The 12,349-nt window shown below is 47.1% G+C and overlaps 1 protein-coding gene across 25 annotated transcripts in view; it reads left to right on the top strand.

The window, feature by feature from the left end:
- MAP4 (microtubule associated protein 4) overlaps positions 1-12,349 on the top strand; it is a 142,073-nt gene that overhangs the window by 95,673 nt on the left and 34,051 nt on the right. For 12 of the 25 annotated variants that reach the window (XM_037030428.1, XM_037030435.1, XM_037030431.1 and 9 more), the window contains exons 7-9: positions 260-1,096; positions 1,764-1,886; positions 3,913-7,221. In XM_037030428.1, coding sequence (XP_036886323.1) covers positions 260-1,096; positions 1,764-1,886; positions 3,913-7,221 — 4,269 coding nt within the window. The remainder of the gene's footprint in view (positions 1-259; positions 1,097-1,763; positions 1,887-3,912; positions 7,222-12,349) is intronic. The other 13 variants (XM_037030443.1, XM_037030449.1, XM_037030448.1 and 10 more) reach the window with 5 other exon arrangements.

Here is a 12,349-nt window from a genome sequence, read left to right as displayed (position 1 = left end):
GTGTGGTTGGTGGTTTTTTTTTTTTAACCTTCAGTTTTTTCTCTGCCTTTTCTCTCCACTATTTGTTCTCCCAGTAGCCTGTTCTCAGTACGGGGACTGTCAAAGGAGGCAGATGTGTTAACCACACAGCTTCTTAGTTATATTTAGGGTGTTGGGCTCACAAGAGCCAGATATCTCTGTGCTCTAAGAAAGTGTGTTTTGAATGCAGAGCCATGGGCACACAGTGATGGGTCCTAAATTTCCAACGTGTTTCCCTCAGGGCCAGCCGAGGAGGCAGAAATGGCATCAGCGGAAGAGAGGGCACCAACAGAAGCATTGGGAATAATGATGGGACTGAAGTCTGCTGATGGGGCACCAGCTAGAGAAACAGAGGTGGCCCTGGCTAAGGACACGGCTCCAATCACAGAAACAGAGGTGGCGCTGGCCAAAGACGTGGAACCACCTACCAAAGAAGATGTAGCATTGGCCAAGGACATGGAATCATCCATCGAATCAGGTGTGACCGTAGTCAAGGACGTGGCACTCCCTACAGAAACAGAGGAGACCCCAGCCAAGGACGGAACACTATTCAAAGAATCAGAGCGGGCACCACTCATAAAACTGGATTTCACGCCAGCTGAGGGCATGGGGTCACTCTCAGAAACGGGGATGACACTGGCTAAGGATGTTGTGTCGTCTGCAGAAATAGCCTCGACCAAGGAGTTGGCCTTGTCCTCAAAAACAGAGGCGGCCCCGGTCAAGGACATGACTCCATCCCCAGAAACAGAGATGGCCCTGGTCAAGGACATGACCCCATCCCCAGAAACAGAGATGGCCCTGGTCAAGGACATGACTCCATCCCCAGAAACAGAGGTGGCCCTGGTCAAGGACATGACTCCATCCCCAGAAACAGAGGTGGCCCTGGTCAAGGACATGGCCTCACCCTCCAAAACGGAGGCTAAGGATGTTGTACCACCCTCAGAAACAGAGGTGTCACCAGTTCCAGTTAAGGACACAGAAGTTGTCCGACCACAGGGAGAAATATGTGAGGTTCCCCAGCTAGAACCTCTCCAGAATGAAGGGCATTTGACTGCACCTACTTCCACGATTTTGCCAGGTACGGGCTTACCTTTACTCTCAGTGTTTCTGTCTACCAGGGCGTAGTCTCCAGAAGGTGAAGGGGCAAGCCCTGTGCCAGGTAAAATACTTTATAAATCTTTGACAGTACTTTGCAAATCTATACACATTCTACTCTCCCAGACATTTATTTCTCACCTTCACCCTCCTCCAACACCTTCTTCATTCTTACTCGTTGCTGACCTTATTTTTCTTATCCAATAAGTAGTGAGAGAGGACATTCACAACCTCTCCTGCCTCCTCGGCCTAACTGCTTGTGTCTGTGTCCAGAGACTCCTGTTACTGGAAGTAAACCCCCAGTTTCTGATTAGGGCCACCTCTCTGTTTTGCTAGATCCCATCCCTCCCCGCCTACTTCAGCATGAAGCCCTAGCTGTCCTCTCCTTTCTTGCCTCTCTCCGGTGCTTGTCCCACTCCACTGAATCTTTCCCACTAACATGCCAACATTTCTTACTTTCCCCATCTTAAAAACAAACCAACAAAAGCTCTTCCAACTCCACCTTCCTGCTACCACTCCCCTTTTCAGTGGCCCCAGCAGGAGCGTCCCTTATTCCTCAACCACTGTGCCTGCTTCCAGTTCCTGGAAGGTGGAGAAATAGCTTAATTGTGCTTCTCTGAAACCTGTGTGGTTTTTACTGTCATCTTTAGAACCAGTCACAGCCACCGGCCAAAAGTTCAACTTGCCAACAGATGAGGCGTCTGTGTTAGAGAAACTAGAGCAAAAGAAACCATTCAGTAGTCAACCTTCTGAGCTTCCTTCAGAGACCTCAGGTAAGTCAGGAGAATGAAGCGGGCCCTCTGGAACCACTGAAACAGGGGTGGTGGCGGTAGCCATTGTCCTGGCAGCATGGTGGTGATCAGCAGGGCCATTTATGAGGTCAGGTCTCTTTTTTAGACAGGCTTTGTCTTGTCTAGGCAGCAAGTCAGCTTGTCACGTACCTTTAAGTGATCACTACGTCAACTCAGGACACCTACGTTTTAATCCAGGTCAGCTATCCACTGTTCTGTGCCGTGTGGTCTTAAGCGGGATATTTAACTTTCCTCATTTACCCCGGAATATTGTAGTGTTCTGTGCGCCCTTGCCGGCTTCAGTGTGGTTCACAACCCGGTAGCATCAGAGTCGTCTGGGAGCGTGTGAGAACCTCAGATGTTCAGAATCATAATATGCATTTTCACAAGTTTTCCAGATGATTCTTATATACATTAAACTTTGAGAGGCACTGCTCTCAGATACTCCCTAGTTTAAAGCTCAATTATTCAATGAACTTAAAGATTGTATGCTTTTTACTGTAAGCCTGAAACAGGGACATATGATTCTCAGCTTGATTCTCAGCTTACTTTTCTGTGGCTGATCAGAATGTGAGCTGAAGGGCAGGGACCATGACTGGTTTTGCTTATGGTCTCTAGTGCTTTGCACACTCTAGCACCAGGAAGGGGCAAAATAAACATTTGTGTTTTTTTAAAATGTTGTTCTAGTGATTCAGTGTACCAGTAAAAATGTATCAAGTTTTTATGGTGTACAAAATGCGCCGTGCTGAAGCACACAGATACTTAAGTCCGGGTCCTGGCTGTTGCATTATTATGTTAGAGCCTGGGCAGCTGTAATATAATGGTTCAGAGGACTTGAAGAAGTTCCCAGGCATGAACTCTGAAAGCAAAGATTTATATAATCTAATTAAGCCACATAACAGACGGCACCAAAGAGCTGCTGATCAGTTGCTGCATTAAATGGTAAAAATGTTGTGGGGTGCAAAAGCCTAGCGATTTTGTTGAGAGAAGCAGTAATTGACGTGAGGTAGTAAATGAAGGGTAGGATTTGGAGGACTTTGGAGGGGTAACAACAAAAACAGAAGGTATTATTTAAGTATTTTAATAGTTCCTGGAGCCAGATTCCGACTTGTTAAGAGCGGTCCTAGACCTGCCCTCTGCGGACTCCTCCTGGGGTCCTGGGTCCGTGCGGTGTCGCCGTGGAGGCGGGAGCTTGGCCCAGCTGACTTCCTGAAACTTTCCCAAGGGAGTTTATCCCAATTGTTTGAATTCATTATCCTACTTGGCATTACATATATTTCTCTGTCTTTGGGAAAGTACATTTAGGAACAGAACATTGAAATCTAACACATTTGTCTTAAAGTGCGACACTCTGGTTCTGGAATGATGAGAATTTTTCTCTGACCAAAAGACTGATTCAGTATCTTTTTCTTTTTCCTTTTCTTCTTCTCCTGATTTTTCTTCTTTTTTTTTTTTAATTTTTATTTTTTGTAGTAGCATAAGCCTGGCCTTCTGGTCTGTTTTCCCGAATTGATCTAGGTAGTTTGATAATTAAGTGGTAAATATTGGTGGCAGACTCATAGAATTATAAACTGTCCAAGATCATACTTATTTCATTCAGTTAATAAATAAATGTCACCAAAAACAGACAGGAGCTTACAATTTTATTGCAGAATTGAGAATCATGTGCCTAGTAAAAGTAATGACATATAAATAAGTATCACTTGAGATTTATTGATGGTAAGTGCTTATTATAGTGGTTAGAAAGTCTCTATTTCTTTTCTTCACTTTTAAATATTTTATCAATATGTTTGAAAAAAATCTTTATTTGAGATGATGATCTTTGTTAAATGTTTGCTAATCCCAGTTAAGGCTGAGAAATGTTACAGAAAAAAAACTTTTTCTAAATGAACTAGTATGTGGGGTGGTGCAACTAGACTACTTAAATGAGTCACTAAATGGACTTTTTAAAAGAAACAGTAACAAGGAGTTTTCTTTGTGGGATCTTGGCCCCCTTCCTGTATTGCAGGTACCCTTCCCACACAAGCCAAACAGGTGTGCAGACCCGGGGACCGCAGGGCCGCCCGGCCCCGGCCTGCCAGGGCCCCTCCTGAGCTGCTGGGAGGCTCCCCACGGAAGACTCTCCATCTTGGGCTGGGCCCCTGCCCTTTGCTGGAGCTGGGCTGGGTCTCTGGTTCACCGTCCTGTAGCGAGCCTGGGAACACAGGGAAGCCTTTTCACGTTGACTTCCTTGAACCCCTGAGGGATCTTGGCAGGGAGGCCTGGGATGTGGAAAGCACAGCAATGATGATGAAGAAAAAGAAGAAGAAACCAAAGCAAAAGAGATATTCTCAACCCCGGGCTGGGGGGCCTTGGGATGATGAGAATGCAAAAGAGCCCAAAGGTCATCCCTTTGCAGCCGACTCACAAAAATCAGGTGTTCCCCCCAGCCAGTCAACCACTGTGGGCGCAGAGTGCGGACCAGCATCCACAGGAAACCTGAAAAGGGGACATGAAATTGATTCCAGAACAGCCAAGCTGGTGGCTGAGAACTTTGTCTCAGAAGGTCTCAGTGTTCCTTTGTGTCCTTTGGAGGAACCCCCGAAAGCCACAGTAAATTCTCTGCTGAGTGTAGATGCAGAGGTCAAAGGTCACAAGTCAGGCCTACAGAGCCAAGACACGAAATCTCTGCCGCCAGGTGAATGCAAATCACAGACTGCTCCCCACCTGGAGGCTCCTGGGGATAAAGGCCAGGCAGTGAAACTGGGAGGGCCCCAGACAGAAGTTTCTGCACACAAAGCAGAAATTCCTTTGGAGATCAGACCCCAAGAGGGTTGCTTCCCTGTCTTGGACCAAGAGGCTACGGGAAGAGTTTTAGAAGCCATAGCAGCAGAAGAACTGCCTAATTCGATACCCACTTTGACGGCCAGTGACCCATTGGGAAGTGGTCTGCAAGGAGGGAGTGGCGAAAAGAAGACGACTGAGCTGCAGAAGGACACGCACAAAGAGTTCAATGAAGGAGCCAAAGATGTTCAAGAATTTAACAAGGAAGCTTTTCCCAAGCAAAGACAAGAGATGAGCATCCTAGCTTCTGAGCAGCCACAGGACAAGGTTCAGGTTCCTGAACCAGGGAGTGAACCATTTAAGAAAATGGCAGGTGATGGCAAAAGCAGGAAGGGAAGGGGAAGTTCTGGGAAAGTGAGAGCTAGTTCCGGGAAGGGAAGGGCGAGAGCTGAGCTGCCGGTCCTTCCAGACAGCCAGGGGGACAGCAGGGCTGTTCCTGTGCCAGGCGAGCTGGCCCCTAAAACCGAAAGAATGACTGCTGGGGCTCAGAGTGCGGAGCCCGGGCTGGATTCTTCCAAGCAGCCGGGGGTCGCAGCTGATCTCCCTGAGGCAGTGGCGGTGCGGGAGCCTGAGAAGACCGCTGACCCTAGTGTGGCAAGCACCTTGCAGGCACTGATTCCTTTGGGAGCTGGGTCAGGCGTGACTCAGACTTCAGGTGCTTCAGCCATAGATCCAGGTGTCAGCAACCAGGGCAAGGGAGGAAGGTGTCCTTGGGTGGATCGTGAGGCAGTTCCCTGGATTTCTGAGAAACCTAAAAAAAGAAGCAGTGAAGGCAAAAACAAAAAGTTTAAAAATAATTATTCCACACAGGCTGCTGGGGTAGAGAGCAAAGAAGAAATCCTCAGCCCACCTTTTGCAGGGAAGGACAGAGGTGCTGGGGGCACTCCCCACCCAAACAGGGATTTAGGACTCACTTTCCCCGTAAGTCACGAGCCTTTGTGCTCACAGACGTTGAAGACACCCACAGTGGAGGTAACTGACCAAAAGGGTAGAAATGTTGAGGTTAATTCTCTTGAGCTTGGGGCTGTTGGTGGGAACAAAACAGACACAGTCAGGGATCCTGCTGTTAGTGAAGCAGCTACCAAGGTGACAGATGTGAGCTGCCACGACCAAATCCAGGGGGCAGGACTTGTTTCTTCTGTGCTGCCCGGGGAGCAAAAGACAGATGCAGCCAGGGGGCACACTGCGGTGGCTGACAAACCAACTAAAAGGAGTAATGATGGCAAAAGTAAAAAGGTTAAAAATAGCTTTCCTGAGAAGCACACTTTGGAGAATAAGGCAGAGGCAACAAAAAGACATGTTCCCATGGAAGCCACAGGGGACCACAGAATAGAAGGAAAGGGCTCTGTGGATGAAAACAGAAATACTACATTTGCCTGCCCCAGAACACCGCCTGCGGTGATGAGTACTCAGTCAGCCCCTCTGAAGGCTCTGGGCTCAGCAGCCTGTGAAAAGCTGCCTACTCCCACCCCTCAGTTAGTAAAGGAAGGGGATTCCTTGTCAGACACCTTGGCGGAAAGTAGGCGAGAGACAGCTCTGGCCCACATTTCCAAATTATTGGTGGTAGATAATTGCAGCAAAGATGGAGTCCCAGATCAAGAAAGATCCAAGGTTCCCTCTGCTGCTGTGCCCTTTGCAAGCACGGGAGGAGGTGTTCTGACTTTCACAGCGGCCACAGAAACAGTGAAGAGCCCTGGGGATGACCATCTAAAGAACAGAGGTGAGCTTGCTGACCCCATGAGAAATAAAGCAGGGACGGACAGAGGGCCCGTGTCTGAGTCGGTGCCCAGCGGTGCATCTAAGCGTTCTGTAGAGAGAATCACAGAAGTGGCGAAGGAGCGCCCCTCTGGAGTGCCAGCAGAGGGCCAGAGCCTGCCCGGTGAGCTCAGAGGCCTAGAAGTGTGTGCAGACAGGAGTAATTTCCCAGCATATCCAGTAAACAAAAAGAAAGAGTCTGAGGCAGGTTCTGCTTCAGCTGATGTCCCTGTCTTACTGGGAGACAAATCACAAAAGCCCCGAGTCTGTGAGGACCAAAATGCTGATGGTAGCGAGTCTAGGGGCCCAGCTAGTTTGAATACGGAGGTGGATGTGACTGTTTCGCCTCCAAAAAGTCAGAAGAATAAATTGGAAGGAGTTAGCCTGGCTTCTAAAGCCACAGAAGGAGAAGATGTTTCCTGGCCAACACCACAACCCCAGTCAGATTCCTCCGAGGGCCCAGCTGGAGCTGCCCCTTCGAGGGTGGTAGATAACTTGGTAGTGACTGCTTCCAAGGGTCTTCAACCCCCAGAACCCGATGATAAAATCTTGAAGGCACCTGAGAAGATGACAGAGAAACCTGGATCAAAGGCCCTGGAAGAAGAGAAGAAGGAAGAAAAAAGAGTGGCGGAACCAGTCAAAGGCTACATGAGGCCCACCAAGTCCCGGGGGCTTCCTCCACTTCTGCCGAAGTCTGCAGCCCAGGAACGAGAGAAGGCCAAGCCAGCCAAGTCCGGCGGTACGGCCTGCCTGGGGGCAGCGTGTGTGCTTGTGGCTTTTGAGTCCGCATCGGGGAGGCAGAGAGCTCGTGCTTTGGTTCCATCCCGGCTCTAATCGTCTTTGTTGGCATGAAAAACGTGTAACTGCTAACTACATGTTCTGCAGCCGGGGCATGTCTTGTGTCCAGCTGAGGAGGCTGGTGGCCTGGTTGCATGCCTTTCCTACCCAGCAGGGAACCTGGTTTTAGGCGAAGTTGAATTTCAAACAGTGGATTGTTTAGCAGAAGGCCTATCACCAGCCACTATCAATTTTTTTAAAAAGTGTGCCTGTGTGTGGAAAGTTTCCAGCCACATTTAAATCACTATTTTGTATAAGGAGGAGAAAGCAGCCACACCCAGCCATGTGGGGTGGGGTTTACCTGTTAGTATGTACAGGGATGGGAAGAAGCAGAATTATAGTTGTGAATATGTGAAACAGAGTTTATTCTTGTATTACTATTAATTGTTGCATTACTGTATTGTATTAACTGTAAGTTTACGTGTGCCCACGCCTGTGTATGTGTCTTGTGGTGGTGGCAGTAAATATCAACAGTTTTCAGGTTAAATGAAAATGCTCTGCCCTTGACAGGGAAATGGTGGCAGCCTCCGGCCAGCACCAGTGGGCACGGGCTTCACTTATGTTTCTCGTAGTGGGCAGTGTCCCCCGTGAAGCCGCACCATTCACAGTGTGTTGCTTACAGCCATTGGCCCACGGTTGCCTGCGGGGTAGAGTTGTGGGCACAGTCCCTGTCCACCAAACCGTTTACGTCCATGGGCATGTCTGTGGAACTTGCCCGTGTGGGACTCCTCATAATTTTGCCATTTTGGGCTCTAATCAGTCAAGTCGTTGCAAGGAGATTAAGAAAGACTGTTCCTTAAAGATTTAGAAATGGTAGCCTTTTTTTTTTTCCTTGAAAAACAATTGTCACTTTCCTGAGCCTAACCTTTAAAAAACGGTTCCTGGCCTTTGAGGTTTTTCACAGCCTCCAAATAATACTACTTCTTAATCACTGTTTCCCAACTTGCATGATATGTCTACTAACTCAGAAATTAAGAACAAAACAGAACAATAACTCCAGTTGGCCTCGGCAGCCGGGTAGGCTCCGGGAGAGGCCTGGCATGGGGCAATGTTCTGTATGGTGCGGGCTTGCCGTTGTGGGAGAAGCCTGTGCTGTGCATGGGTTTGTACTCAGTGAGGAACAGACGCTGTGTGGATAGAGAATGCTGAAGGTTGTTATTTGCATGTGATATTTTCATCTTTTCTGTTTTCATGTTCCTTCTATTAACTACCTTGTTGCCAATGCAGAAAACCAAGTCCAATGTCGGGGGTGTTCCAGCTTCCGTTAAGATCTCCACTGTTCTGTCCGCTTCCGTAGCTTCAGTTTATAGATTGGTTCTTTCTTTTCAGCAGTGATACAAGGGCAGCGTGTCAGTTTTCTGAAGTCTAGCCATCCCTTTTTGCTCCGTATCTTCCAAGAAATGTAGAAAGAGGATTTGTTCCGATTAAGGAGGAAATGAGGCAGATGCTGTTTTCCTCTCCAGAGACAACCAGTGTTCACAGCGTCCTACACATCCTTCTAGACCCTTTAATGCAGAAGCAAGCAGTGCCATGGATATTTCCTGGTTTTATATAAATGAGACAGGTCACAGAGACTGCCGTGTGCCTTGCTTTGTAAATTTACTTTAGAGTGCGTTTCAAATCAGTACAGAGAAATGGACCTTTTTTAAAATAGTTGTGTCGTATGTGAGGATATACCCTAGAGTCTCTTACCAGCTCTTTGTTGATGGGCATCTGGGTGTTGTTCCATTTTTCTCATTTAGAAACAAGGTGCATAAACTAGACTCGTGTGTACAGTGTGCTGTAATCGAGCCAGTATAAGAAGGGGCGGTGGAGTGCACGCGTGTTTGAGGCGCACGTGTCCGTAAGTTTGATCAGTATTGCTGTGTTGGCCCCCCCGGGGCCCACAGAGCTGGTCCCCACCACCAGCACCTGTGCTGCTGCTCTTTCTCCACCAGGGCGGCTTTTCTCTTCCAGTTTTGTGTGCTGATGCAATTGGTGAAAAATTATTTCCTGGCATAGATTTTGTGTTTTACTTATGCAACGACTTCCTTGTATGTTGCCGAATTTATAAAAGACATCTCTACTGTTTATAAAAATATTTTCTCTTTAATTTTTAGTATCGACTAGGGCTTATAACCCTCTTATTCCTTTTCAGAGTTTTCCTGGCTATTCTTGCTTGTTTATTATTACATATAAAGTTGAAAATTGGTATTTACAATTTTGAAGGGGAAAAAATCCGGTCAATGTGTTTTTGAAATCACATTAAATGTATAGCTAACCCTAAGGAGAGGTGATGTCTTCCTTGTTGACTTTTCTATCCTCCAGCATAATAATGTGGCATGTTCAACAATATCACATGTTCAAGTGTATGTGTCTTCACCCCTCACTGGTATTTCGATGTTTTCCTTCGACACACCTTGCATATTTCTAGAGGGACTTGTTCCAAGACGCCCAGGGGCAGGGGTTGTGTGGAGCTTCCAGCAGGCCTGGGGCTCGGAGGCAGGGAACTGGGTGGGCTGGAAAGTATCTGTGTTTGTGGCTGGAGACCCGGCAGGGTGACCCCTTACACCCAAACACCGTCGTTCGTGTGGACTCTGGTGTTTCGCTCCCACTGATTCCAAACCCGGCCTTGCTGAACTTTGTCTTTGTCCCTACCTGCAAATCGTTCACCCTGACTGCCGTGTCCCCAGGTTGCCAGTAATGCTCACAGAGACTGTTTTCATTTGCCCTGTGGTCTGATGGCGTTAGCCACGGTTTTCAGCATTCAGGCAGTGAAGATTTTAGTAGGATTAATAAAAATAATATCAACTACTATCTATTGCCTGAAGATTATATGCGGAGGTATCTATAGCTAGATGATAGGTAATAGTCGCTCACATACACACATGCACCCTACAATATCAGGAGGGACTCTTTCCATTTACAGGAGAGAAAAAGATGAAAGTTGGCAAGTAGTAATTTTATTTTTTATTGTATTATCTAAGCACTGACCACAGTACTTTTCGAGTTGGAGAAATGGAGACACAGCTTGAGGACATACATTGGGAATCAGAAGCTGCTTGGGGGTTAGGATCTCGGCCTCTCGCCTCTGACATCTCGTGCTCTGGGCGGAGATGTGTTCGATTTATTCACGTGGTCCTCTTGGTGCCCACACGAGCGTTGCGTTTATATTAATTCAGACATTGTCTGAATTATCTTTGGATTACCTTTGGCTTTGGAAGCAGGAAAGTGAAAATACTGCTAAAGGCGCTTCCAGCTCAGTGTTTCCTCTCGCTTATTCGTGTCACTCCTCAGTTGGGAAACTCTAGCAGGAGGTTTCCTCACTTTTCATCCATGGTGCCCTGAGCCAGGAATGTTGAGCCACTTTGGAAACTCAGCTCAACTTGTCGGAAGAGGCTTCCTCGCAGGTCTGTGTTTTCTGTGAAGTTGAAGGGTGATCTCCGTTGGACGCTATTGCTCTCCTGGGCGCCGAGGGGGCTGTGAGTGGCAGTGCACTTGTCACGTTGTGCTCCGAGGGGGACAGTTACCGGTCCCCGTGGCTAGGCCCTTCCTTCTACAGCAGTGGCAGCCTGGTCTCCTTTTCTGTGGTTTGCTTGAGCCCATCAACTGTCTTCCAGCAGCTGGGAATGTGTTTGTAGTGAGAAATTCTCTTGGTGTGAAACTCGAAGTAATTTATAAAGCCTGAACCTTAACAGTTTCAAAGCCCTTGTACATAAATAAAATATGTACAGCAGATGAAAAAACGATGGATAATTTTAGAACTTGCTACAATTTTACAACTGGAGAGGTGCCCATTTGGTAATGTCTTTTCCCAACAGCAGTGCCATTCATTTGTCAAGTTCCTTCCCTTACCGCTTCCTTCCCACGTAAACCTCCATTCTCTGGCTTGTTTTGTTTTCCTGGCTGTATGTGTATCAGTGAAATTTACTGCCAGTTCTGTATGTCACACGACTAAAAAGAGACTGAGCATTAGCCCGCACTGTTCTAAATTCTTTTCACTCCCAACAATCCTGTGCTCCTAGCCACCTTATTTCTTTTTTTTAAGATTTTATTTATTTATCTTTAGAGGGGAAAGGAAGGAGAGGAGGAGAGAAATATCAATGCATGGTTGCCCCTCGTGCATCCCCTGCTGGGAACTGGCCTGCAACCCAGGCATGTGCCCTGACTGGGAATCGAACCGCGATTACGTGATTCGCAGGCCCACACTCAATCTACTGAGCTACACCAGCCAGGGCCTATTCACCTTATTTCAATAAGAGCATCTAAATATTCTTTGAAATGAGTGCGGCAAATATCGGTTATTGTACTTTAAAAAGAGCTTCTTCTCCTCATGTTCCCCCCCCCCCACACTTGTACCCTCTGGCTGACAGTAGCATTGGAGGGTTCAGAAAACCAGTGACCAACAGCTTCTGATTCGGGACACTGAAGAGGTATTTGTATTTACTTCCTTAGAAGGCGAGCAGGAGTTCCTGTTCTCTGGGGTAAGGTGAGCTGGCTGAAGCCGATTGTGATGGGGGTGTGTTAGGCTTCCTTGACGAGAGGGTGTTTTCCCGAGAGGGTGTTTTCCCGAGAGGGTGTTTTCCCGGAGTTCACTTGTCTTAGATTTTGTGGCACAGGCGGGGCCAGTGGTGCGGCCTCCATTTTTGTAGGTCCCAGTATGTGAATTACCTTGGTCAAGGGTCACATAAATCAGATTCCTAGCTTCAATTTTTTCATTCTGTTTGTGTCCCATCTTTTTTAAGTTAATCAGGGAGAGTCATGATTTTCTCTGTTCTAAGAAATGTTTCTAGAATTTAGTTAGAACATAGTTTTGAAGTGTTTTGCATATATATGTTTGAATGTACAAACACAAACACCATTTACTTTCAGATAAGTAACTAGATAGCAACTTCACAACCTTCAGCTCCTATTAGTACAGTGTCACCAATCATTGTAATCGCTAGAGTTATTGACTTCCACTGTGTGATAATTTATTAGGCGGTTTTTCCTGGTGACAATAATAGGGAACATTTGATCAGTCTGGAATGTAGCTTTGTTGCCTTGGTAAC

The sequence above is a fragment of the Sturnira hondurensis genome, unplaced genomic scaffold (genome assembly GCF_014824575.4).
Source record: "Sturnira hondurensis isolate 20B ecotype Veracruz unplaced genomic scaffold, ASM1482457v3 Scaffold0020787, whole genome shotgun sequence".
NCBI lineage: Eukaryota > Metazoa > Chordata > Mammalia > Chiroptera > Phyllostomidae > Sturnira > Sturnira hondurensis.
This window is presented reverse-complemented; position numbering and strand designations above follow the sequence as displayed.